The sequence below is a fragment of the Ictidomys tridecemlineatus genome, chromosome 1 (assembly GCF_052094955.1).
Source record: "Ictidomys tridecemlineatus isolate mIctTri1 chromosome 1, mIctTri1.hap1, whole genome shotgun sequence".
In the NCBI taxonomy this organism is placed as follows: Eukaryota; Metazoa; Chordata; class Mammalia; order Rodentia; family Sciuridae; genus Ictidomys; species Ictidomys tridecemlineatus.
Window position 1 is genome coordinate 72,930,762 of NC_135477.1, and position 27,876 is coordinate 72,958,637.

The following is a 27,876-nucleotide window of genomic DNA, read 5'->3' on the forward strand; positions in this document are numbered from 1 at the left end:
TTGTATTGTTTTCACTGATTTAATATGTATTATAAAGCATACAGATATTCAAAGGAGATAAAAATAAATCAAGTAAAAGTTATAGTATTTGTCTTACACTCCAATTGGTCATCAGGCATATTCTTCTAGGTGGACCACTGCTACTTTTGCCATTTCTGATATATTACTATTCTGCTGCCTGTGTCTATTACCTGGTGGATGGAGGGAAAAACAACAACAAATATGTCTTTGAGATGACATCCAATTCTTTAGAGGTGTTCATGTTTAACTTCTGTCTTCTTGTTTAGGCAGTGCCTTCGCTGCTGTTCCACATCCCTCAGTGTTTGCCTAAGATTAGAGCAAGGTAGCAGGAAGTGCCCTCCTGACCCTGGGGCAGTCTGACAGGGAATTCAAAGGCCAAGGCGCTGTCTGGGTGGAGGAGAATGGCCAGGTCAATGACTCCAGGTCAATGATCAGTTATCAATTGCTGCATACATACCACCCAAAATGGAGTGACTTGAAACATTGGTTCTCTTTACAATTTCTGTGGCAGAGAATATGTGTTTACTCAACACTGTGCTGACTGCCTGGGCCAGACAGTGTGCTGGGCCTGGGGATAGAGAAGTGAATCAGAGAAATCAAGCCCCTGCTCTCCCACGGCTTGGAGTACACATCACAGATCACAAACAAGCACATCCATCTGCTAAATAACCCATGAGCAATTGATGAAGAGCTGTACTTCCCCTACCCCTGATCCAGTCTGTTCAAACATGTGGATCTGTTGAGCAATCTAGGCAGTTCCCCTTGGCTTTTTCCACACTCTTGAGTAATAAGAAATTGCTTTGGTTCCTTTAGTTACATAAAAATCTCATTCCAGAGTCAGCATTTTCATTGAAGACAGAGTGGGGGACAGGAGAGCAAAGGGCACAATGCACTCTTGGCTGTTTCTGCTGAAGAGGTGATCACGACTGGCTTCTTCTTGGAGCTTTTTGCATCAATATGCCCAGTTCAGAAAGAGTTTCATTTTGCTGGGTGTGGTGTTGCACATTTATCATCCCAGGGACTTGGGAGGCAGAGGCAGGAGGACTGGAAGTTCAAGGCCAGACGGGGTGAACTGGTGAGACCCTGTCTCAAAATGAGAAATAAAAGAGGTCTGGGGATATAGCTCAGTGGTAAAGCATCCCCAGATTTGATTCTCAGTACCCCCCACCCCATCCTAGTTTAACATCTGGTCACAAATCAACAGGAGTTGGGAGTGTAGCTCAGTGATAGAAAATTTAATATGTACAAGGCTCGGCACTGACATTGGGAGAAATATGAAGAAGGTATTGCAATGGTGGATGTGAAGAATTGTGTGCTATGATACAGTGCAAACAATCTTATATTTTGGAGTCAGATGATATAGAATCTGGGCTGACATTTATTCAGTTCTTTTTTAAAAGAAATTGTGACAAAATTTACATAACATAAAATGTATCATTTAAACCATTTTTAAAGTATGTTCAGTAACATCAACTATATTCATAGTGCTATGCAACCATCACCTCCATCCAGCTTCAGAACTTCCCATCATTCCAAACTGAAACTCTAAACCTATTAAACAATAAGTCTACAAAACTACCTGCTCTGTCCATCCCTGGCAAACAACATTGTCTTTCTGTGTCTAAGTATTTGACTACTCTATTAATGGGCACCACAGTAGAGTTGATAAGAGGAATAAATTATAATGTCCTATAACATAGTAGGACAACTGTGGTTGACAATAACTAATTGAATATTTCAAAATAGCTAGTAGAGAGCATTTTCAATACTCCCCACCAAAAAAATGATGTTTTAGGTGACAGATATGCCAATCACTCTGATCTAATCACACATTGTATAAATGTATTGCAAGATCACGCCGTATGCCATAAATATGTATAATAACTATGCATCAGTTAAATTAGAATATGTTTGAAAAAAGAATTTGACTAATTACAACATAGAAAGTGGAATTATATGCTATATATTTTTTTGTGTCTGCTGACATTTATATTTACATCTGAACGTCAAATATAAATAATATTTATCTTGTGGGGACATTTGGTGTTAGAGAATCACTTAGCATAGTTCTCTACATAGCATTTACCTTCAAAAATGTTTGTTTCATTTAACTTGATGTATTCGCTAGAGGTGTAAAGGACACTGATCAAGGGCAGGGAAAAGAGTGTGCCTGCACTCTGTACCCTCTAGAGGGCAGGCAAGAGCTTTGCGCTGACCCGAGCAGAGGTCTCGCGAGACTGTCAGAAGCGTGGCGAGAGGCGTGGGAGGAAGGTTGTGCTCTCGCGAGAACTCTGCCTTTGGGCCCAAGACTTGTGTCCGCTGGTGTCAGTCCAACCAGGGTACCCTCGGGTCGTCCGGAGAACCTCTCCGAACTGGTAAGAACTGGAATACCTGGCTGGGCGCGCACGTCTTCTTCAGTTCTCACTCCGCGAGCCCAGCGGAAGCCGGATGGTAGCTGGCGTGCTGGGCCTGGGTCTACCCTTCCTGGTCGCCCTTTCCTTCAGCACGCCGGTCTCGGGCCTGCCTTCTCCCTCTGGACACGCAGGGTCACTGACCACCTCATTCTGCCTGCCCGCGGGCTAAGCCTGACCTCCTCTCCCAGACCTTAGACTCGCCGGGCCCCAGAGCCACCTCCTTCTGGCTGCCAGTTGGCTGGGCCTGATCTCTCCCAGACTCGCCACTAGCGGGTCCCGGGACCACCTCGTCTTGCTTGCTTGCGGGCTCCCAAATCCTTGATATGTCAAGTCGGCCACCTCCTCCTCCTCCCCGCCCGCGGGTTGGTTCTGTTCTCTCCCAAACCCTCGACCCATCTGGCCCCAAGGCCTCCACTTCTTGTGAGGCAAGGGCCTGTCTTCTTTCCTCCCATCCACACGTGGACCTCGCGGTTACCACCCGCAGCCAGGAGGCAGGGAAGATTTGTTTTCCCCTCCCTTTCCCTACAGACACTCCTGGCCGCAGGGATCCACCATCTGTTCCTGCTGTGTCGCTTTACCCCAGCTTCTAGTGTGACCAGGCGGGACCTGTTTTCTATGCCAGAGCGCATCCATTCCCAAGGGATTGTCAGGTGGAAACGCAAAAAATGTGGCCCTATAAGTGCAGAACACAGTGTTACTTAACGTCCAAATAATCCCAATAATCTGGAAAAGTAGCCTGATTATCTCCCTTTTACAGATGAGAAGTTGCTCATTCATGATTCATAATACTGGCAATCATTTATTCAGTGACTTTATGCTGAAGGTATTACGGATATAGAAATGGGGAAGGGGAAGGACACACTTCTCGCTTAGATAGAACTAAATTTTTGTGATGAGAACAACAATAATATAGTCTTAAGTGCCATGGGATATGACAGGGGAAGATATGATCAAGAATGACTCAAGTCAGGGGCTGGGGTTGTGGCTCAGTGGTAGAGTGCTTGCCTAGCACATGTGAGGCACTGGGTTCGATCCTCAGCACCACATAAAATAAATAAATAAAATGAAGGTATTGGGTCCAACTACAACTAAAAATAAAAAAGAATGATGGAAGTCAGTGTCTGACCCAAAGGGCAGAGCTTTCTTTACCTGGCCATTTCTGTTGTTGTTGTTGTTATTGTTTTCTAATTAGATAAGATTGACCATCATAACTACTTTCGGATGTACTTACTTTTCTATCATCTATTTGATAATTTGGAATATGTAGGACTCTTGAGTTACCACCTTGAGTAAGGATGGGACAGGTTCATAGTTGACTCACTTCTGCAGTGGAATCCTAATGTGACATTTCTGAACTTTAAAGTACATCAGAATTGTGAAAGAAAACTTACCTTGCTGCTTCAGTGAAGGGAGATTCATTTACTATCTGTGGTCAGAGGAGTAACTTGATTTGCTCTTTGCCTTTTTTGGGGGGGAGGGATGGGGGATACTGGGGATCAAATCCAGGGGTGCTTTTCTATAGAGCGTCCCATCCTTTTTTTATTTTTTATTTTGAAACAGGGTCTTACTGAGTTGCTGAGGCTGGCCTCAAACTTCTTATCCCCCTGCCTTAGCCTCCTGATTGCTGGGATTGCAGGCTTGTGCCACTGGACTTTGCTCCAAAGATTTGCTCTTTTAAGGATTTGCTCAGTTGTATAATTGTTCAGATAAGTAAACGAGATAAAGTGTAAAGTCTAGCACAGTAACATCCCTTACATTTTATTTCTCTTTCCCCTCTTCCATAGAGCCTTTGCCCTTGGGTCTCTAGAGGATATTCTAGCTGTTTAAAGTTTTATTATAGTTCGTGTATCAACGAATCTCTATAATTACATTATTCCCTTTGGGAAAAGAATTATTTCAGGCTTGCTTTTTTATTTTTTATTTTATGTTTTTTGAGAGAGAGAGAGAGAGAGAGAGAGAGAGAATTTTAATATTTATGTTTTAGTTTTCGGCGGACACAACATCTTTGTTTGTATGTGGTGCTGAGGATCGAACCCAGGCCGCACGTATTCAAGGTGAGCATGTTACCGCTTGAGCCACTTCCCCAGCCCCAAAAAGAATTATTTCAAAAGTAGAAAATCAAATTGAACTATGTAAGGAAAGAAAAGGAAGATGTGTTTCTTAAAGGGGGAGGGGATGTATCTTAAAATTACACAGGACGGTATACTCTTACCCCCATTTTATTATATCAGCACAGTTGTCGGGGGAATCTCTAGAACCCCTGAAGAGGTTTCATAAAACTCCATAGGCTATTTCTGATACATAGCCCTTCCTCCATTTAAGAGTCTCTTGGTTATTGTTTTCTAATACTTTCCTACATACTGGAAGGCATTCAGAGCCAGTTGCTGCTGCTACTGATAGACTTTTAACCCTTAATCATTATTTCAAAGAATTAGTATTTTTTGTTTATTGTTGGTGAGTCCCTGATACAAATTCTTCTCTAAGTGGCAAGTTCATGTACCCTTAGGGAACACAGACCAAGGTACTTTAGGCCCTTAGATACTTGTTGAATGAATATATAAAATCTTAATACTTAAATGATCTCTTTAAAATAGCAGGTGTGGCTGAGGGTTTTAGACCTGGGATTAAATCTTGGCTCCTCTAGTTGGAAGGTTGTGACTGCAGGTAATATATTTAACCCTTTCAGTTTTATTTTTTTATTCATTTTTAAAAATGATTATAATAATACTCACCCTAAAGTGTTGTGAGGACTAAATGAGATAAAGTGTAAAAAATTGAAAAGGCTTTTCACAAAATGGCTATAGGTAAATCCTGAATTAATTTATGCAACAAATAATTATGGAATACCCAGTGTACAACAGTAAACAAAGAGACAAAGTTCTTGGTTCTGTGGAATTTACCATCTAGTGTTTTCCAAAGGAGGGTCAGAAAATAAATGGTTTCTACATGTCAGATGGTGATAAGTACAGTGGAGAATAATAAAGCATATGAAGGGGTTGTTGACAGAAGTCTTTTTAAAGTATAGGATGGTGAGGAATGGCCTGAGAAGATGACCCTTGAGCAGACCCCTGAAGGAAATAAAGGCTTGGTCTTGAGGATATCTGGAGGAGAGTTCAGTGGTCCTATGGTAGAAGCATCCTTGTTGTGGAAGAGCAGCAAGGAAGGGAACTGGAGTGGAGAAGTGGGGAGCAGTCATGAATGTTTCTGCAGGAATCCCAGGGAGATGATGGTGGCATATTAAATTGATGCTAAGTACATAATAAAATGTCTTCATTATCATATTGCATTCTCTGACTAAAAGTAATATAGTTAATATCCATGTAGCTCCTACTATATGTCAGGCACTATTCTACATACTTTTATTGTGTTAGTCATTAACTCTTTCCAAAAAAGTATACTCAGCTTTAGAGAACAGAGACTTGTCACTATTCAATACATACCTGGAATATATTACTGATTCAGATGTGTATTTACCAAGCCATCAATGACAATAGGGGTGAATTTAGGGCCCCAACCACATACTGGTTAACTTCAAAAGGCAGGCCTTATGTGACTATAAGTGCCTATAAAAAGGAACCAGCAAATAGGTATACATTGGGTTCAGTTCAGTTTCATGAGAGAACTGTAGATATCCATGGCATTTTTATTACTTTTCCTGTGACTTTTTAGCCCTTCTAAAATTTTTGTCCAAGGTTTCCATTTTGGCTTTGTTTTCATTATTGGAAAATATATTACTTAAGCAGAGAATGCATATGTACAATGTGGACGCTTAGCCCGTAAGGAGGCCATGTTGACCACTTTTGCTTTGGTGAGTAGCATTAATAGTACTGTATCTCTATGTTGTCAGTTACAGGAGCTGCCATGAAATTTTTCTCAGCTTGTCTTCTTTGATTCTTGAATCATAATATTATAGTGGTCATTTATAAACTTACAGTCAATCCTATAATAACTCAAATCCCAAATATGTCATACACATTCCCTAAATTAGATAGATTATCTGGCAAGTGAACAAAGTAATTATTTCGAGGGTGTTCCTTTTTCTTAACTTCTGGCATAAATGACTCATTGTATGCTCTTAGCCATTCTTGATCTCAAGTTGTCATTCTGATTTCACTTGACTTGATTATTCAGTTGAATCAAGCTGTTCCTTAGGGGGCTAGGAGTGTGTTTGGGGACACTATTGAGTCTTAAGATTCCTCTTTCCTAGCATTACGTTAAAAGTGGTCTGCAAATGTGACAATTTAGTTTAGTGATGGAGTAAAAAACTGACAAAATAGGATAAAAGGTTTTTGCTTGATTGTCAGTTTAGTCATAGGTAAAAAGCTAAGTCTTAACACTGGCCAATAACAGCTTTCAAGAGAACATAATATCAGCTGTGTTTTGTCTTATTTTGACATTATTGCTAGTCACCCACTTGTTTGCTTCTGTGGGGGAAAACCACAAGATATTTATCGTATTTACAAGGGATAAAATGATATTATTTTTATGATGATAAGTAAGTAACATGTTTTCCTATCCATGACTATTTTAGGGAAAGGAGTTTCAAACTGAAAACAGGACACCACCCCTATTCTAAAGCTAATCAAACTTTTGTTAATGTCCTGAGGATTTTCTGTGGTAATGCAAAGTCTGAGGGGAGAAAATTCAAGTTGGCTCTAAATACAGTAAATATTTCCCTTTAACTTACAAACCTGTTGCCATTTGTGAATCTGTGGAGTTGACCTTGAGTCTGGCCTGAAAGACTGTTTTAGCAACTATTGTGGGATTGTGGTTTCAGTGTCAACTTGCCAGTTTTGTTTGAAAAAGGTAAATAATATTTGTGCTAAAAACATTTTTCCTTTTCTGAAAAACATTTAAAATTAATATTATAGGCCTCAGTGGGACAGATTATGTTTGAAACAGAAATATACTATACTTTAAAAAAATTATACATGGACACAGTACCTTTATTATATTTATTTATTCTTCTGTTTTGAGGCTCAAATCCAGTGTCTCACACATACTAGACAAGTTCTCTGCCACTGAACTACAGCCCCAGTCCTATACTAAACTTTATAGTGCCTGATCTGAACTTGAGCATTCATTTAGCATTTATTCATCCATTCATGAATCAAAATGTATTGAGCTTTGTTGAGTTCAGTGCTAATAGTTGTACACCATTCTTTTTAGTTCGATTCAGTAGTTCATGTAGAATGTGAGGAGGGGTGGAAGTGTTAAGGTGCCAATCCCAGGCTATCTTTTTACCATTAAAGGTATACAAAGCTATAAGATAGGGTCTCTCAGGGAGCTCTCAGGTCAAGGAGGCAGACATATAATAATATGAGTAATGTGTTACAGGGGTCATGTTGGAAATCCATGCAGATTACAATGGGCACAAAGGGAGCAGTAAAATTATTGAGGAATGAGGTATAATGATCAGGAAAGGCTTTGTAGTGGTGGTGACTTGAAAAGTAGATAGCTTGGGAGAAGTAAAGGGACTGACATTGCTGGCAAGGCTGGGAGAGCCAAGCTGGACAAGATAACCAGATTGGATTATATGCATGAAATGTCTAGAAAGAAGGAATTCTTAGTTTACTAAAGTGTAACTAATGTCAAGAGCTAGAGCAGGACCACACCCTGATCTGCTGTCTTGATGTCAGTGGTGTATTAATAAACTAAGAATTCCTTCTTTAGTATATTTTTTTATTTTTTGGTACCAGGGATTGAACTCAGGGGTACTCAACCACTGAGCCACATCTCCAGCCCTATTTTGTATTTTATTTAGAGAGGGTCTTACTAAATTGCTAAGTGCCTCACCATTGCTGAGCCCAGCTTTGAACTCCTGATCCTCCTGACTCAGCTTCCTGAGCTGCTGGATTACAGGTGCTCTCCACCCTACCCGGCTCCTTTATATTTGATAATGTCTGAACTGGTATCCTAGAAACTGTGAGCTCTGACGAAGAAATGGTGAACCAGCTGTTCATCTGGAATCTGAAGGGTGCTTAATAAGAGGGTGTTTACCTTCAATATTCATTCTCCTCTAGTGTTTTTTATATAGTTTTGCTTTATCCTTACCATTTACAAAAGTAACTTTGTATGCACAGACATATGAAAACTATTTCACATTTACGAAATTGAAAGGGAATGACAGTGCTGTCGAGGTTACATATTCTGGCCTGATTGGTTATGCAAGGTTGTAAGGCTCAGCTGTGGATAAAAGGGAAAACTAGAAGTGCCAGTACTGTGAGCCTGATAGTAATCAGACAGGCAGTACAATATGTCAGGCATTGCCCTAAACATATTACATATAACCATACAATTCTCATTGAGTCCAGTATCACTCCCGTTTCACAGGTGGGGAAACCAGGGCACAAATTGACTTACCTAAGGTGAGGTAGTATCTAAGTGGTAGAGCAAGGTTTTGCGCTAAACCAGTCAGTTTCAGAGTCTTTTCTTTCTTTTTTTTTGAGGGGGGAGGATATCGGAGGTTGAATTTAGGGGCACTGGATCACTGAGCCACCTTCTCAGCCCTATTTTATATTAGAGACAGAGTCTGACTCGATTTAGTGCCTCGCTTTTGCTGAGGCTGGCTTTGACTCGGGATCCTCTTGCCTGAGCCTCTCAAACTGCTGGAAGCTGCTGGGATTACAGGCGTCAGGCAGCGTGCCTGGCCAGAGTCTATTCTTTTAACTGCTCTAACTGTCTCTCCAGGTAGGAATGCCATGTTCACTAAACTATTCCCTACATGTGGAATTGTGCTTGACACCAGGCAGGTGCTTAGTCAATGTCTGTTGAAAGAGAAGCATCCATGAGGCTTTGAGGCAGTACTAGACTAAGGCTGTGTGTGTGTGTGTGTGGGGGGGGGGAGTGGTGTGTGTGTGGGGGAGTGGTGTGGGGGGGGACTGGTGGGCGGGGGGGGGAAGCGGGGATAAGATACAGACACAGAGACAGACTGACATGGGCACAAACAGATTTGTTAGAGGTGAGAGGAGGGGATGTCTGAGAGCTTGAAACAAAAGCCCAGGACTGAAACCCAGATGGGCAAACAGTGGTAATTTCAAGTTTCTGATTGTCCCACGTTTGCTATTTCTCTGCCGTGATTTGCAGCAGGATCCTTAAAACAAAAACGTCTTAGCTCGGATTTGGGGCTCGGAGCAGGTGGAGCAGACCAGGAAAGGGGGCTGGGGAAGAGCCCTAGCGTCTTTGGATCTCAGAGGCAAAAGCAAGTGGAAAACTGACTGAGAGCTCTGCGGTGCGGAGGGCGCGGCCCACTAGGCGGAGCCTTCTGCTCGCCGGCGTACGTGCTCCCGTTCGTCCGCTGGAGGCCGCGCGTGACGTGCGAGGGGCGGGTCGCGGCAGGGGCTCGGGGACTTAGCACACCCAGGCTGGGGATAAAACCGCTTCTTGCCCGCGAGGTAGCTGGCTGGGCCGGGATCTGCTTTTCGAGGTACGTTGGCAGTCTAGGGGCGCCTCGGCCCCTCGGGTCGCCCTCGCGGGCTTGGGCCGGCCCTGCGGCGCGCTTACAAACTGGTGACGGCTCTACGGCTAGGAGACCGCGGGACGGGCTCCTCGGCCGCTGCTCTTGGAAAGGGCACCGGGAAGCCTAGAAAGCCGCTTGAGTCACTATTGCTCTTGAGCTAGAAACGCCTTGCTTAATCCTGCTGTTTTCTAATTTTTGTGCTAGAAAAGACCTAAATTTAATTCTACTATTAGATGGTGGAATTTTTGCGGTCAGTTTTCAGCTACTGCTTCGGAGAGTTGCAAAGATTGCTTGCTTGCAGTTACTTATACCTTTAGGTATATCGCAAAAAGTCCTGAAGTGTTAACACAAATCTTAACGGTATCGTACGATGAACTAAGTAATGCCTTATTTAAATTCTCTTGAAACATTAACGTTTATTTGTGTGGTTTTTAAAAAAATGGCGGAGACACAGGTCTTGAACTTCAGTAGCTACTTGTCTTGATAAATTTAAGTGGGTTGGGAATAGGGTAAGATCTGTGTTATCTTTGAATTAATGAATTATGATTCAAATTTTTTAAAAAAAATCTGTCAGAACAAGTGAAGCCAAAAAATCCCAAAGTAAAACTGAAAAATATCAATTATTGTTTTTCAATTTATAGTTGTTGTTCTCAAAGTTTGTACAGTTTAATGTAGGTGTACAGTTTAATGTAGGTTGTCACATCAAAAATAACCAAATTGGCGATTAGTAATTCGAATCTAGTAATCCATGGAACACATACGTCTCCTGTGGATTGATTCTTGCAGGCTTGACCGTTTACCAGTGATTCAGATGCCAGGAAAATAAGTAAAAAGTGAAAGTTTTTTTTTTGTTGTTGTTGTTTTTTTGGTGTGTTATGGGAGGTGTCAGATGGCATAGGGGGCAAAGAATGTCAGAGCTGGCAAGTGAGGTAGAGATTAGCTAGTCTAAACTTTCATTCATGCACAAATGAGGACTGAAGCATCTTTGATAACCTGTAGTATTTGCTCTGAAGGCCAGTCTCTTTCTTCAGTTCTTCCTACTTGGTACTAGTACTTGGCAATGTTTTGATTATTCTGAGCTTATTATGACATTTGTGGTATGTGTTTTTTTTTTTTTTAATGGTGTTTTCTAAGACAGGTGGGTTCTGAGAAACTGGCTGTAATTCATTGAAAACTATTATGGAAGTTATTGAAATATTAGGGTTTTTTTTTGTGATTGGGAATTGAACCCAGGAATGCTTTACCACCAAGTCACATCCTCAGCCCTTTTTTATTTATTTATTTTTTGAAACAGGATCTCTAGAAGTTGCTGAGGGCCTTGCTAAATTGCTGAGGCTGTCTTTGAAACTGTGATTCTTCTGCCTCAGCCTCCCAAGCTGCTGAGATTACAGGAGTGTACCAACTTGCTGGGCTGGAATAGTAATTTTAAACTCTTAGTGTTGGCAAATAATAATTTATGGGTGATAATACTCTAAAGGAAGAAAGTGTCCACCTGGGGGAGAGATCCCAGGGCTAGATCCTGGAAATTTTAGTTCTGTATCCAAATCTTACCCCTTGTAACTGTGGCCTTTTGGAAGGGTCATTTAAACTGTGTGGGCCTTTGGAATCATATATGAAGTGTGGACCGTGTACTAAAGAGACAGTTACAATTTTTTCATCTTTAATTATTATTAGTAATGGTAGTGCTGATGAATGAACCTAAGGCCTTCAGTGTGCTCTGAATGTGCTGTACCACTGAGTTACACCCCCAGCAAATTTTTTCCTCTTTAAATTGTGGTTTGTGTGGGACATGAGGGTTAGGGCTTTTTGGAAACTTTATGGTTAAACCACATGATGATGAGTTATTTTCATTTGTGATTAGTTGCTCAATTCTGATTCCAAGATCTGGGACTTCATAACTAGATTTTTGGAAAGCACTAAGTATGACAGGTATTATTGGCAGAACTCCCCTTTAAGGAAACTCCAGTTTCTGTTATTTATATTTCCTCCTACTCTAAAACTTAGGGTAGGGAATCCTTGAAACAGGGAAATTTTAGAAATCACTTAACTTTGACTCAAAAAGTGAACATGTAAGGCAGTCTCCTTTGAAGGTGATAGGGCAGTAGTTTGGATTTTGAAGGTGAAGATAAAAGACACTGAATTTTAGAATTAGAGCTAATCTTTGTACAGGCAAGGAAACAGACAGAAGCATGCATACTTTGTATATTAGTGGGTTTAGAATATTGTGTTTTGCCATGAAAACAATTTGCCGATTGCTATATTATAGAGTGAAAGACTAGACGAAGAGCTGTTTATTAAACGAGTATCATGTTGTTACATCTGCAAGTCTATATTGTTATCCTTACTTATGAATTGGGAAGTTAGGTTCAAAAAGGTAAGGTACTGATAAATAGCTAAAGGATTCTAAGTCCAGGCCTCTTCATGTGAAAGCTTTTACCAGTTTCAAAGCTGCTTTCTATACTCAACAGAAGGAGATTCCCAAGGTCCTTATCACTCAGTTAAACCTAAAACAAACCTAAAAACAACTGCATTGTTAAGAAGTGACATGAGTTCTTGGACCTGGTGGCATATGCCGGTAATCAGGCAAGTTGGGTGGTTGAGGCAGGAGGATCACAAATTTGAGGCCAGCTTAGACAACTTGGCAAGACCTGTCTCAAAAAATTTTATAAAAAGAGGAATGGGGATGAATCTCAGTGCTAGAGCGTTCCCAGATTCAACCCTGTGTTGAAGCCTCTATCTATCCCCCCTTTGACCCCCCCCAAAAAAAAAAAAACCAAAAAAACCCCATGACTTGCTGGGGTTGGCTAAGTGCTCAGAGACAGATAATGTCTCACTGTAACTATACTGCAGCCTTCTGTGTGGAGAATAAAAATAAAAATTACAGATCATTACACTGGACTGAGTTCCCGCATACCCCCAAACCAGACTAAAAGTCAAAATGGAGTCATTCACACTAAAGTTTCTCATCACCAAATTGAAATTAAATTGTTAACTGATGGTTACAAACTGTCAGGATTAGAGATCACAGCTAAATTTCCTGAGGTCAGTTTTAATTGGCATGATAATGACATTCTCTCTGCTTTAATCCTTACACAAAAGAAGTAACTTTAATCGCATGTTAATTAATCAGTCATTGTTCTGTCTTTCTGTCCCTGCCTGACAAGGAGCATAACCTAGAAATGGCCCACCTGCTTTTTCTTTTCTTTATATGTTCTCTCTATAAAACAAATCTCTTCTGCTCAGCCCTTGGGAGTAGTTTTTCTATTTTATAGAATGAACTGTTGCCTAATTCTAGAATTGGGGGAAAAAAGCCAATGAAGATCCTTAAATGAAATTGTTGATTTTTTTTCCCCCTTCTATTGTTGTTGCCTTCAGTTTTCCAGAGGAAGGTGAGGCCCAGAGTGGTTAAGTTACTAGATCAGGGATCTCCAGCATACAGACAGGTTTGGCAAATTCTTAACCATCATGCTTGCTGTGCTGTTTCTTGAACCTGGAACAAATGGTGAATTATTGTTGAAAATGATCAATGTGAGCTACTTAGCTTATGCAAATCTCTATTTCATAAAGCTAGGTCAGACATCAACTCATATGATTTAAGCTCACCGAGGGGTGGGGTTCTTCATTTTAGATCTGAAGGTTTCTTTTTCATCACAGTACAAGAGGGCAGGCCTTTCTTGGGATCAGGAGTATGGAAGCCCCACAGGAAGGAGGAACAGCCATAGTTGGAAAAGGCCAAACATACTAGGACTGGCCTTAAAGACATGAAACAGATTTTTATAGTGTCTGACAGTGAGCTCTAAACACCCTTATTCTAACAAGATGACTGTTTTGAAGATAGCATTCATTTTAATTTTGGGGAAAAAAATGTGTGTGTGGAAAAAATGGTTTTGTAACTTTTTTTTTTTTAATTTTTTTTAATTTTTTGGTACCAGGGATGGAACCCAGGGGCACTCAACCACAGAGCCATCTTCCCCAGCCCTTTTTGTTTTTTATTTGAGACAGTCTTTTGAAGTTGCTGAGGCTGGCCTTGAACTTGTGATCCTCCTGTCTCAGCCTTCTGAGTTGCTGGAATTACAGGCATGTGCCACCATGCCTGGCTAGTTTTGTAACTTTAATTTCATTTTATGTTCTGTGCATGGATTATAAGGAGAAAATCCAGTGTGTGTACTTATCCATGGTCTGTTCTTGTGCAGTTCCACAGTGCTTGTGATTTTATCAAGAAGACTTGCTTTGGGGATCTAGAGATAACAGACTATGCATTTGTGTTTGCTTTCCATTGTCCCAGAGTTCTAAGGTTTTTGACAATGTGAAGCAACCTTTTAACTTAATCTTACTCAATTTACATACTGCCAGGAAATTGTGGCATTCCACACAGTGGTGAAGATCTAAGAATGGGAAATTTGATGCAGCCAAAGACAGTTATTACATTTGAAAGACAGCTGAACATGTCTTAGGGCAGTGTGAATCACCTTACAAGTAATTCTGTCTTCTAACCTTTCAGTGTTTACCTGTGTTAGGATTTTTCAAGGTCCCTATAGTGTGTACCAAATACATACTAATGCCTGGGTTTCAAACTGGCCACTCACACTGTGAAAACAGGCTGCAAAGTTAGTTGCAGCTGGTGTTTTCAGGGTTAGAAAGAATTTTTGCAGAGACTTCTGACAAGTCCAATTGAGAAAGGCTTTTCTTTTACAGATCATTTTGGGGAAACAGATTGAGGTTACAGAATTAGCAAGGGGAAGTTAGAAATCTTCCTGAACTTTTGAGTTTCTTGTAGGAACTTTAAAGTTCCTGGATCTGAATCTTTTGCTGAGATGGTGGAAAGAAAATCTGTTGGGCTGTGTCTTCCCATCAGTTTCTTTCTTTCTTTTCTTTTTTTTTCCTTTTTAGATATAGGTGACATTATAAGGTATTTTGACATATTTTACATACATGGGGTATAACTTTCCATTCTTGTGGTATGGAGTTACACTGGTGGTGTATTCATATATGAACATAGGAAAGTTATGTCCTATACTACTCCATCATTCTACTCCATCAGTTTATTTCTGAGTTTGGGACTTACTTGCTTTTGTCTCTACCCATCTTTCAGGCTGAAACCTAGTCTTAAAGATGCAGTCAAGACTAATCTAAGTTCCCTTTGTCTAAAATGGGCAGCCAGCCATTTGGATGACTTCACTGTTCAGTTTAAAGCTGGCTTCTCTAGGGTTATTCATTGCTTTTAGACTGTTAGAAAGTTCTTTCATGTATTGTCTAAAATGTCTCCTATTAATCACATCACATACTTCCACCCTGGACTGTTCTGCACAAGTTTAATTCTTCTGTTTGATAGGTTTCCAAATATTTTATTTATTTATTTGTATTAAATTTATCTTTTTATTCTAATTTGTTCTATATGACAGCAGAGTGCATTACAATTTATATTACATATATAGAGCACAATTTTTCATATCTCTGGTTGAATATAAAGTATGTTCATTTATATAAAATATGAAGATCATTTGTGTCTTCATACAGGTATTTAGGGTAAAGATATCATCTCATTCCACCATCTTTTTACCCCTATGGTTCCTCCCTTCCCCTCCCACCTCTTTGCCCTATCTAGAATTCATCTAATCCTCCCATGCTCCCTCTTCCAACCCCAGTATGAATCAGTCTCCTTATATCAGAGAAAACATTCAGCATTTGTTTTTTTGGGATTGTCTAACTTCACTTAGCGTTACATTCCCCAGCTCCATTTATTTACCTGCAAATGCCATGATTTTATTTTTTATTGTTAAGTATTATTCCATTGTATATATATATATATATATACCACATTTTCTTTCTCCATTCATCTACTGAGGGGCATCTAAGTTGGATCCACAGTTTAGTTATTGTGAATTGTGCTGCAATAAACATTGATGTGGCTGTGTCCCTGTGGTATGCTGTTTTTAAGTCTTTTGGGTATAGACCGAGGAGTGGAATAGTGGGTGGAATGGTGGTTCCATTCCCAGCTTTCCTAGGAATCTCCATATTGCTTTCCATATTGGCAGCACCAATTTGCAGTCCCACAAGCAATGTATGAGTGTGCCTTTTCCCCCATATCCTTGCCAACACTTATTGTTTGTATTCTTAATAGCTGCCATTCTGACTGGTGTGAGATGAAATCTTAGAGCAGTTTTGATTTGCATTCTCTAATTGCTAGAGATGTTGAACATTTTTTCATATATTTGTTGATTGATTGTATATCATCTTCTGAGAGTATATCATCTGTTCAGTTCCTTGGCAACAAAATGAAAGTAAATCCCTATCTCTCACCAGGCATGGATCAAAGACCTAGGTTTAAAGGTCAGAGACACTGTGCCTGTTAGAAGAAAAAGTAGGCCCAAAGCTCCGTTATGTCGGATTAGACCCCTGACTTCCTTAATAAGACTCCTATTGTGCAAAGATTAAAATCCAGAATCAATAAATGGGATGGATTCAAACTAAAAAGAAACAATCAGTGTGATGAATAGAGAGCCTACATCTTGGGATCAAATTTTTACCATTCTCACATCAGATAGAGCACTAATCTCTTAGGGTATATAAAAACTCAAAAAGCTAAATACAAAAAAAAAAAAAAGGTTTCTAAATATTTGAGAGCAGTTATCATGTCCTCCCAGAGATGTCTCTTATCTAGGCCAAACAGCCTTCCTTTCTGGAGAAATTTTTCATGATTTTGAGACCTTTTATCCTTTTCTAAGTGCCCCTAGGTTCAATTCCCCAGCATTGCAAATAAAACAACAACCCTCCAAATTACTCCTTGCCTTTTCCACCCCATTTTTGCACCTCATTCAGATGCAAAAAACAAAACAAAACAAAAACAAAAAACCCCACCATATTGTTTTATGAGATATTAACAGCTACATAGAGTATTTTGGAATATGTTTCTGTTAAAATCCCATGTTAGCTCTAATATGCTCTCATCCAAATATGTAGGAAAAAGAGTTGAGTAATTAGGGAAAACAGTGATATGCCTCTTAAAAACATTTAAACCGGCCTTAGTCCATTACCCTTTGAATACTTTGTAAAAATGTAATCTTATTGTTTAATTTGGTTGTACTTCTGTTTAGTCCGAATTTACATTGTCTCCAAGCATGTCACAGAATCTTGACAAAAATCTTTCTGTCACCTGGGTACTTAGCATCTGCTGCATTATATCCAATTTAGTGAAACTATACAAAAGGAAATAACTTTGGTATCACAGGGCTAAGTGAACTCATTCTGGGCCACAGTGATCACTGTTTACTTTTTCCTGGTTTTTAGAAATCATCTCTTGATTCTAGAGTTATGCAGGATGAATATCAAATTAGTCTTCCAGGGGTTGTTGTCAAGCTTCCCTGACACTCTTCTGTGGGCCTTATTGTATAATTGTGTGCTTTTCTTTATACTTTTCTTCCTTGTCTCCCCTGAGTTTTTTCGAGAACCCTCTGTTTTTAACTATACCAATTTCTATAAGTACCTCTTTTCTATGAGTCATTTGAGATTATTTTGTTTACATTTGTATTCTTGATGCTTTCTAGCTGCATAGTTACTCTTAAATTCTTCATAAATTAAAAAATTCCACCTAAAAGAGAAAATAACAAAATTATAGCTTCTTAATAAACTTAGGCAAATGTCAGTTCTAAAAACCTGTATTCTAAACTCTATCTAATTATTGATTAGCAGCTTATTTTTAAAGTAACTATGGAATCTTCAACACATTTTAATCTAAATCTGTGAAGAGGAATACATGCTTCATATGACTAAATAAATGTGTACTATGAATGGAAACATACTCCTTTCTCCCCCGCTTCCAGGGCTTGAACACAAGGGCCTGTGCATGCTATGGAAGCACTGTATCACCAAGCCACGTCCCCAGCCCAGCAACTTATGTTCTTTTAACTTTTTAAGAGATATGTGTTCTGTTGATTAGGAGGACTACCAGTGTTGTCCCCTCCCTCCCCCCCCGAATTATCTGTTCACATGTAAAGTGTCACTAAGGAAGATTTATATAATTTTTAATAAGAACAGAGATGGGGAAGGGAGGAGGCAGTATTTATTAAGAGTATCCTGTGTGTTGGGGTCCTGTGTTCTGTGTTGGAGGTAATTCAAGTAGTTAGTAATGGGAGCTGTTTGGAATGATCATTTGAGCAATGATTGATTTTGGTTGTAATTACAGTGTTACTTGGATTTTTATTTTTTTCTTTCTTTTAAAGGAACAGTGAGCAGAATGAATACCTCCCAGGACCAGAGCAGCTGCTCCAGTAATAGAGAAGCCCTTTTGAGATGTAGTGATGCACGGAGGGACTTGGAGCTTGCTATTGGTGGAGTTCACCGAGCTGAACAGCAAATTAAAGATAACTTGCGAGAGGTGAGATGTGTGCTTTTCTCTTGTCTGGACTTCTAACATAGGGCTGGCTAAAACACAGCCAAAGACTTGGCTTCTCAGTGCCAACAAACAAATATCATCCCATGCCTTGTATGATCTGCCTAATCTCAGCTGCCTGGCATATCGATTTAAAGGAGAAATAGGCAGATGCCAGAGTTTGAGAAATCCTCTACTGCTCCAGAGAATTCCATTCAACATGTATTTTTAAAAAAAATTTTTAAAATTTGTTCCAATTAGTTATACATGAGAGAATACATGTGTGCACTTTGATATACAAAAATGGATTATAATTTCTCATTTTTCTTGTTATACATGTTGTTGAATCACATTGGTCATGCAGTGGTATATGTAATATATGTAATAATATCTGTTTCATTCCACTATTATTCTTGCTCCATACGCCCTCCTCCTAATCTAAAGTAACTCCCCTCTAATCTAAAGTAACTCTGTTCTTCTTCAACCACACACACCCCATTGTGAAGTAAGCATCTGCATATAGACGTTTTTTTTTTGGATTGGCTTATTTCGCTTAGCATGAGTGCCTCCAGTTCCATCTATTTACCAGCAAATGCCATAATTTCATTCTTCTTTAATGTTGAGTAATATTCCATTGTGTGTGTGTATGTATGTGTATATATATATATATATACGTGTGTGTGTGTGTGTGTGTGTGTATATGTATATTTATCACCTTTTTTTAATCCATTCATCTGTCGAAGGGCTCCTAGATTGGTGCCATAGCTTAGCTATTGTGAGTTGAGCTACTATAAACATTGATGTGGCTGCATCACTGTAATATGCTATTTTAAGTCCTTTGGATATAAACCAAAAAGTGGGATAGCTAGGTCAAATGGTGGTTCCATTCCAAGTTTTCTGAGGGATGTCCATACTGCTTTCTATGATGGTTGCACTAATTTGCAGTCACACCAGCAATGTATGAGTGTACCTTTTCCCCTACATCCTCACCAACACTTATTATTGCTTGTGTTCTTGATAATTGCCATTCTGACTAGAGTGATGAAATCTTAAGAGTAGTTTTGATTTGCATTTCTCTAATTGCTAAAAATGTTGAACATTTTTTCATGGATTTGTTGATTGATTATATTTCTTCTGTGAAGTATCTTGTTCAGTTCCTTAGCCCGTTTATTGACTAGGTTATTTGTTTTTTTGGTGTTAAGTTTTTTGAGTTCTCCTGGAGATGAATGCTCTGAGGTGCGTGTAGTAAAGATTTTCTCCCATTCTGTAAGCTCTCTCTTCTTCAGTTTCTTTCTCAACTTAAATTTTTGATACTTTTCTGTGTGGTCTCCATGACAGGCACTATCATCAGTGAAAAATAATGAGGGGAGCAGGCAGTAGTTTGCTTAGCTGTACCCTCTTGATGTGTTAAGAGTAGCACTTCAGTATGCCCCTGTCTCATTTTAACTTATTGGTCCCATTATTTTAGTGACATAGTTCTGTAAATGACTTTGTCATTTGGAAGTCAGAATGAAATCTGTTAGTTCTAATAGTAATCTGTTGGTGAGTGTGTAAAGTAGTATATGGCTTTGAAATACAACTTTTTTAACTCAGAAAAAAAAAGATTGTCTTAAAAATTTTTAAAGTTATTTAATGTAGATTCTCATTTATAGCTGTTTTGAGTTTTTCTCTTGGGATTTTGACATTTAGCCCTCAGGTGACTCACTGCTGATGCTCTCAGAAACATTTAGTTTACTATTTTACCTACTGACCACCCTAATTGGTCTTCTTGCTATTGACATGTGGTGACACACGTCTTTACTAAATTAGCTTCCTGAAATGGATTGCTCATTCTGTAGGTAAGGAAAGACATAAAGGCCACCTATGATGCTAAGGACCAGAGCAGGTGTTCCAATGATCTCTTTTACCTATAAACTTGTGAAGTCATATGCTGTATCTATCTATCTATCTATCTATCTATCTATCTATCTATCTATCTATCTATCTATCTATTTATTTATTTATTTTTAAGAGAGAGAGAGAGAGAGAATTTTAACATTTATTTTTTAGTTTTCGGCGGACACAACATCTTTGTTTGTATGTGGTGCTGAGGATCGAACCCGGGCCGCACTCATGCCAGGCGAGCGCGCTACCGCTTGAGCCACATCCCCAGCCCAATGAAGTCATATGTTTTAAAAAGTATAGGAACTGAAGGGGGTCAGTATCTTCTGTTTACTTTAGGACACCCAAAATAAACTTGATGTTCTTTGAGGCAGGAGTATTAAAGGAAGATTTTAGAGTTGAGGTGTAACTTTTATGGCTATAATTCTTAAACTGGGGTTTGAAAGAATTTGTGGGTCCATCAGGGGCCCTGTTGGACTCACACCCTGAAATTACAGGCCAAATATTTAGTATATATAGTTTTTAGTATGTGTGGTTTGTTTGTTTGTTTTGGTTTTTTGGAGGGAGGTGGATATTCCTTGAATGTCACTAGATAATCAGAAGGATCTGTGACCCACAAAAGTTGAGAACCTCACTGTTCTGTGGGAGTCATCAGTTTTTGGATTGTAACACAAGTGAAACTAACATGTATGTTTCCTAGGTGAAATCTCAGATTCATAGTTGTATAAGCCGTCACCTGGAATGCCTTCGGAGCCGTGAGGTATGGCTGTATGAACAGGTAGATCTCATCTATCAACTTAAAGAGGAGACACTTCAGCAGCAGGCTCAGCAGCTCTACTGGGTAAGGTGACTCCCTGACTAGAACTGGTTTGACCATGGTTTCTTGTTTCCAGACAATATATTTCTTGTAATTCAATGTTAATAAAAGTCAGATAAAAGTTTAATCTCAATTGCTTTTTAACTTGGATATACCTGGTACTTTTAGTATCATTGTGATTAGATGGTTTCATTTTTCTTACAGTTATTGGGCCAGTTCAATTGTCTTATCCATCAGCTGGAGTGTACTCAAAATAAAGATCTAGCCAATCAAGTTTCTGTGTGTCTGGAGAGGTAAATACCCTTATTTGTTTTGACTTTTGGCTCTTTTGACATAGTAAAAGACAGTCAGTTTTGTAACTCCCAGCTTATGTTGGTTTTAACTTTTTATCTTCATTCTCATAATATGATCATCCTGTCTTATATTTTAATGTTACACTTGTTATATGTGATTAAACCATACACAGTCTGTTGAGTTTATTAGAAAAGTGCAGCCATTTAAAATTACTCACAATTTAGCTTTTATTTTAGAAGCAACTGAAACAGATATTGTATGAAAATAGCCGAATTTTGCTTATTTTTTCCCCAGATTGGGCAGTTTGACTCTTAAGCCTGAAGATTCAACTGTTCTGCTCTTTGAAGCAGACACAACTGCACTGCGTCAAACCATCACCACCTTTGGGTCCCTCAAGACCATTGTGAGTAATGTTGACCTCAGATCCTTTGTCAGGTGCTTCTCAAATCTGCATTCTCACAGATGATCTTTCTTAAAACAAATTACAGGGCCTGGGGTTGTGGCTCAACTGGTAGAGTGCTCGCTTAGCACCTTTGGGGCACTGGGTTCAATCCTCAGCACCACATAAAAATAAAATAAAGATATTGTATCCACCTAAAACTAAAAAATAAATATTAAAAAATGCCAAATTACATATTTACTATATGAACAGTGGCTTTCTTGAGGCGTTAACCTTCAAAAATTGAGAAAGTGAGTTCTGATTAAGTCAATAGAGCATTAGGCTGTTAGTTTGTGGAGTGCTGTTGACTCATGAATAATCTTTGGAATTAATCTTGCATCTCTAATTGTTTTGCCATATTTCTTATAAAAGTGATGGCCTGAATGGTCTTTAATAAAGACCTGAGTGTAGTGTAATTTGCGTCTCATTAAAAGTAGCAATACTCTCAATTCTTGTGAAGATTTGATGGAATTCTTGTCTTCATTTTATAGCAAATTCCTGAGCATCTGATGGCTCATGCTAGTTCATCAAACACTGGGCCCTTCCTTGAAAAAAGAGGTTATATCCTGATGTCAGAGCAGGTAAAATGTCATTTATTTCTGGTATTTGGATTACTATTATTTGCTTTAGATTGTGATCAAATAATTTTTTGTGGCGGTGGGGGCGCTACTATTTATTTGTAAAATGTTATCAGTGATAGTTTATGCAAGTGAATGCTTGAAGCATTAAATGTCAAATAGAAATTTGATTGTTATATAGGTATTAAATAAGAAAATAATTATGGTATTGGTTCTTTATTGGGGATCCGTTAATTCATAGAGATGATGTATTTTTAAAGGCAATGAGAATTAAAGGTCCTGGACATCTGAGTTGAGAACAACCCTACAGGTAGTTACAGTTCTTATTTGAAAATTGTTAAGATTGAGGGGGAAAGGCATGTGACTTGCTTAGGGTCAGTAGCAACCCAAGATTGGATCTCCTGCTTTGCTGGTGTATTTCTGTTGCATTTGACAATCCTTGTTAGGCAGCAAAGTTTTGTTTGTGATTAGCAGAAGTCAACATCCAGCAGCACAACTGTACCTCTCAGTGAATGGCTTCTTGGAAGCAAACCTAACAGTGGTCGTCATGCTTCTTACCTACCTAGTACCAACCTCCAGGACTGGCTCACCCAAAAACAGACCTCAGAAAATAATCAGGTATGTTGCTGTCTTCATTGTGAAGTAGATATAGTAGTAAACCAAGTTAATTATTAACCAATATTGTCTTATAGTATATGATTGTAATCTGGAAAAAAACATACACTTTTTGAGGGGCACTGGGGATTGAATCCAAGGGCTCTCCACTCAGCCATTTTTATTTCTGATTTTGAGACTAGGTCTTTCTAAGTTGCCCAGGCTGTCCTTGGAACTTGTGATCTTTCCATTTCAGTTTCTTGAGTAGCTGGGGTTGCAGGTGTATGCTACCTGCATATGGTATATGTCTGGCTAGACATATTCTTAATTATAACGGTGACATCTCTCAACTATGGATAGAAAGTTAAGAAAATAGCCATTAGCTTTAGCCGGGCGTAGTGGCACAGGCCTGTAATCCCAGCGGCCTGGGAGGCTGAGATAGGAGGATCGTGAGTTCAAACCCACCCTCTGCAATTTAGGGAAGCCCTAAGCAATTCAGTGAGACCCTGTCTCTAAATAAAAATACAAAATAGGGCCAGGGATGTGGTTCAGTGGTCAAGTGTCCCCGAGTTCAATCCCCAGGACCCTGCCCCACAATAAAGAATTTGTAAAAATATACAGCTGGGCCTAGTGGCACACACCTGTAATCCCCAGTGGTTTGGGAGGTTGAGGCAGGAGAGTTGCAAGTTCAAGGCCAGCCTCAGCAGCTTAGCGAGGCCCTAAGCAATTTGCAGAGAACCTGTCTCAAACTAAAAATGGAAAGGGTTGGGGATGTGGCCGTTTTTAGGTGCCCCTGGGTTCAATCTGTAGTACCAAAAAACAAATGCACACAGTTCCCATATTGAAGAGATGTTACAATGTTTTTGTTGGTATACTCATTTTTTCCCGTGTATACTTGAAAAATATATTTATTTTTCAAGTCTTTTCTGTAAATCCTGTTTTTGTATTTTTTCCCCTCCAATGTAATACTGAATATATTTTTTATTTTTTATTTTTTTTGGTACCAGGGACTGAACCCAGGACATTCAACCATTGAACAACATTCCCAGCCCAATTTTTATATTTGATTTAGAGATAGGGTCTTATTAAGTTGCTGAGGCTGTCTATGAACACACAGTCCTACTGCCTCAGCCTCCCAAGCCTCTGGGATTACAGGTGTGCGTGCCACTGTGCATGGCTTATCATTTGATTTCTTCTATGGAACCTTTGAATAAATTCTTAGAAACTACATTCCTATATTTCAATTCAGCATACGCTTTAAGACTTGATACATATGGCCAATTTGGCTTTCCGGCAAGTTAGTAATAGTCATCTTCCTACTAGCAGAGTATTCAGAATAACTGCTTTCATTTCCTTTGCCTGTTTTTGTCTTCCATATTCATAAGAATATTACTACTAGCTTCTCTTGTATCACATATGCCACAAATTCTTAGTTTAGCTTTTTAGAACTACAGAAAATATTTTTATGTAGTCATGTTTTAATAATCCAAACAGAAATCTCTTGTCTATCATTAAATTTGGAAACATTGGGCAAGACAGTAAATATGCAGACAGAATCCCCAAAACATAATTATTCTGGCAAACTAATGATGTGTACTTCTTGTATAGACCTCTGCAAGAACCTGCAATTTCTTCAGTAATGTCTGGGGCAACTTAAAGGGCTTAGAAAACTGGCTCCTCAAGAGTCAGCAACAAGAAGTTTCTGGAAAACCAGGTTACCAAAAATTTAACAGCCACTCAACTACCAGTTCTTTCTCCATTGAAGTTGAAAAGGTTGAAGATCTAGAGCTCCTTGATCAAAATGAGATGGGATTGTCTGATTGGCTGGTGTCTCCCCAGGAACCTTGCAAGTTGGAGAAACCTGAGAGTGGCAGTCATGAAACCAGTGAGAAGTTTAAGCTCTTATTCCAGGTCTTCCAGGAGCCTTACAGTGTGAATGATTGGCTTGCCAGGCCTGACTCTTGTACCAACTGTTGGGGCAACCAACCTAAAGGCGTGGAGATTGAAAACCTGGGCAGCCTGAAGTGCCTGAATGACCACTTGGAGGCCAAGAAACCACTTTCCACCTCCAACATGATTACTGAGGATTGGCTTGTCCAGAATCATCAGGATCCATATAAAGTAGAAGATGTATGCAAAGCCAATGAGCCATGCACAAGCTTTGCAGAATGTGTGTGTGAGGAGAATTGTGAGAAGGAAGCTTTATGTAGATGGCTTCTGAAGAAAGAAGGAAAGGATAAAAATGGGATGCCTATGGAACCCAAACCCGAGCCTGAGAAACATAGAGAGTCCCTGAGTATGTGGCTCTGTCCTTCCAGAAATGACATAACAGAACAAGCTAAGGCACCAAAGGCAATAACTCCTAGAATTGACGATTCCTTTGAAGTCATAAGGAACAGTTCCTTGTCAAGATGGCTCATCAGGCCTTCATGCAAAGAAGGAACTCCCAAGGAAGTGCCTAGTACTGCCGACAGGGCTGGCAGACAGCTTAAAAGCCCCATTACTACTTCCTGGTGTCCCTTTAACACTGCTGACTGGGTCTTGCCAGGAAAGAAAGTGGGAAACCTCAGCCAGCTATCTTCTGGAGAAGACAAGTGGCTACTTCGAAAGAAGGCCCAGGTAAGATGACATCAAAATTGCCATTTGAGTTTTACTTTCTTACCTCTAAAACTTGCACATGGGCCAGATCTTTAAATAGGTTAAATGCTAAATTTGACAGCCATGTGTTCAGAAGGACTTAATAATTAAACTGAATTATTTGTGCTTTTCCCAGGCCAGCTGCCATCCTGCAGTAGAGAAAACCCAGCCTGATTTAGGGTAGAAATAATAGTTGTCATCTTTACTCTTGGCCAATATTTACTTATTATTTGTATTCGGAAAGTGAGTTAAGTTGGTCTCGTTCCTCCCAGATGACATGAAACAATAGATATTTTTTTCTTCATGCAGGAAGTATTTCTTAACTCACCCCTTCAAGAGGAACATAAATTCCCTGCAGACCGTTATGGCCTCCCAGCAGTTTGTGATCTCTTTGCATGTATGCAGCTTCAAGTTGATAAAGAAAAGTGGTTATATCGAACTCCTCTACAGGTGAGTATATGCTACCAGTGTGAATGTTAGATTAATAGTTTTTTATAAAATGTTTTACAAACTAAAGTAGATGTTTATAAAATGTTGTTTTATGAATTCACACTTTACTCACTGAACCATATATTTATAAGGGTGGGAAGAGGAAGAGTGCCTAAAAATTTCATGTATTGCACTTGAACTTGCTTTGTCACTCACTAGTTGTAATTGAAAATGACCATTTGAGATGTAATTGCTGGGAATTCTTAAATCTCACGAATTCTAATAGCTTACTGAGAATTGAGTTGTTTTAAGGTGAGAATTTGCTTTCATTCACCAGTAGAATGACTTTTTATCTGTGGACTTTTCTTTGCAGATGTGAAGGAATGGACTACCATAGTCAAGCAGCTTCTCTGCAGATTATCACACATCCCTGAACTGGTGACTGCAGCTTGCCAAATCATCTTGTTCCTGGGTCTGACCAGCTTAGTTTCTCTCATAATTTTGAGCTAGCAAAGAAAAATTATCAAAAGTTATGAGTTTCTTTATAAAAAAGAAAGAGGCTGTTTGTGGCTGTTTTTTGATGCTGAGGTTATTCATTTCCTTCTGATTTTTTGTATTCACTAAATCTGCCCCCACACTATAAATGCAGCATTTTAGTGGATAGGTTGTCACCAGCTTCCACAGCTCCTTAGATTGGGTTGTTAACTAGTACATAAACACTGTAGTTTGAAAAGTGAATATTTCTGTAATCAAAGTGTGTTGATGTATTCTAAAGCTAGTAAACTTCCCTAAACTTTTGATTGCCCTTTAGATGCTTCTCTTGCTGTGGGTTTTCTATTAGTGGTCTGAAATGATTGTTCAATTTAATTAATATATAGCATATTTCATATAATTAACCTTGCCAATAGTGATTTTTTTCTTATCAAAATATATTAGTAATCTTGACAATTTTTGACATTAATTACCAGATGTTTTGGCTTAACATGAGTTCTATACTATTTTTCTTCATTTGAAATTCATCTACTGCAAATTTTGTCTTTATTCCTGTGGATTTTAAAAGTACCCAGTGAGATGTTTGAGAATTCATTATTTAAAAAGACCATTTTAAGGATAATGCAAGCTTTTTTTCCAGTATTCTACAAACCCATATGTTCTTTGAGCCCCAGTGTTGACTAAGTAAAGTCAAGACATGCTGAAAAAGTAGTACTTGAACCATTCATTACCCTAGGGATTACTGGTGCATTCTATGTAAATGGAAGCTGAGCTTGACACCTGGTGCTTTTGATTAGGGATAAAGTCAATGTCCTATCATTTTTAAGCACAGCATTCCTGTACCTCCAAATGTATGATGCAGTGAATTTTAGTGCACAGGCTATTTTCAACCCTTGTGCCTTTATGGTGTTTATTGAAGCTTTATGAAAAACTACTAACATTTTCTCAATATTGTTAGTCATGCCCAAGCTTTAGTTTCTCTGTAGGAGAGGTGGAATTTATCTTTTAAAATTCTCTTGAGGTCTTAGCTGCATTCCAGGCTTTATTTAGAACTATTACGTCTCTTAACTGCCTATGCTATTGGAAATACTTGTGGGGAAATTTCATGGTTCCATAGTGACAGTGCCATTTAGCATCATGGGAATTCTTTGAACCATAGCTCAGAAGGGTCTAGCCTCATATTATTTCTTCCTGCCACTAATGAATTATTACGTAAGTGGTGGGTAAAAAGAAGTCTTTCCAGTATCTTAGGTTGCAGGCAGGTGGTTTCTTTTTTGAGGTCTAACACACTGTATCTTAAATTATCAAAATGTAATTTACATTAGTCACTATGCTAATGAGTATGTAAAACATTCTTTTGCAATGATGCATTTTATACCTCCCCCATTAAAAACATAATAGCCACATCACAGTTGTATGTGTGTATTTGAAAACTATGTTGCAAAATGAGCTA

General features: G+C 39.1%; 1 protein-coding gene and 1 long non-coding RNA gene across 6 annotated transcripts; one reads left to right on the forward strand and one right to left on the reverse strand.

The window, feature by feature from the left end:
• On the reverse strand, positions 1 to 3,132 carry LOC144376114 (uncharacterized). The gene is made up of 2 exons (XR_013436208.1): positions 2,413 to 3,132; positions 1 to 1,104 (listed from the first exon to the last, which is right to left on the reverse strand). It is a non-coding gene; the product is annotated as an uncharacterized LOC144376114 (long non-coding RNA).
• Positions 2,243 to 27,829, forward strand: Ncoa4 (nuclear receptor coactivator 4). Of its 5 annotated transcripts, XM_078042448.1 has the most exons (11): positions 2,291 to 2,396; positions 4,420 to 4,489; positions 18,114 to 18,268; positions 20,844 to 20,984; positions 21,165 to 21,253; positions 21,549 to 21,657; positions 22,185 to 22,274; positions 22,743 to 22,889; positions 24,474 to 25,484; positions 25,812 to 25,952; positions 26,305 to 27,829. In XM_078042448.1, exons 3-11 carry the CDS (start codon positions 18,128 to 18,130, stop codon positions 26,308 to 26,310), a joined length of 1,875 nt encoding a protein of 624 aa, XP_077898574.1. In that variant the 5' UTR covers positions 2,291 to 2,396; positions 4,420 to 4,489; positions 18,114 to 18,127; the 3' UTR covers positions 26,311 to 27,829. The 5 variants fall into 5 exon arrangements, with proteins under 5 accessions (XP_005339112.2, XP_077898574.1, XP_077898566.1 ...); XM_005339055.5 differs by lacking the exon at positions 4,420 to 4,489 and having other exon boundaries at positions 2,243 to 2,396; XM_078042440.1 differs by lacking the exon at positions 2,291 to 2,396 and having other exon boundaries at positions 24,705 to 25,484.
• The last annotated feature ends 47 nt before the right edge of the window (positions 27,830 to 27,876 follow it).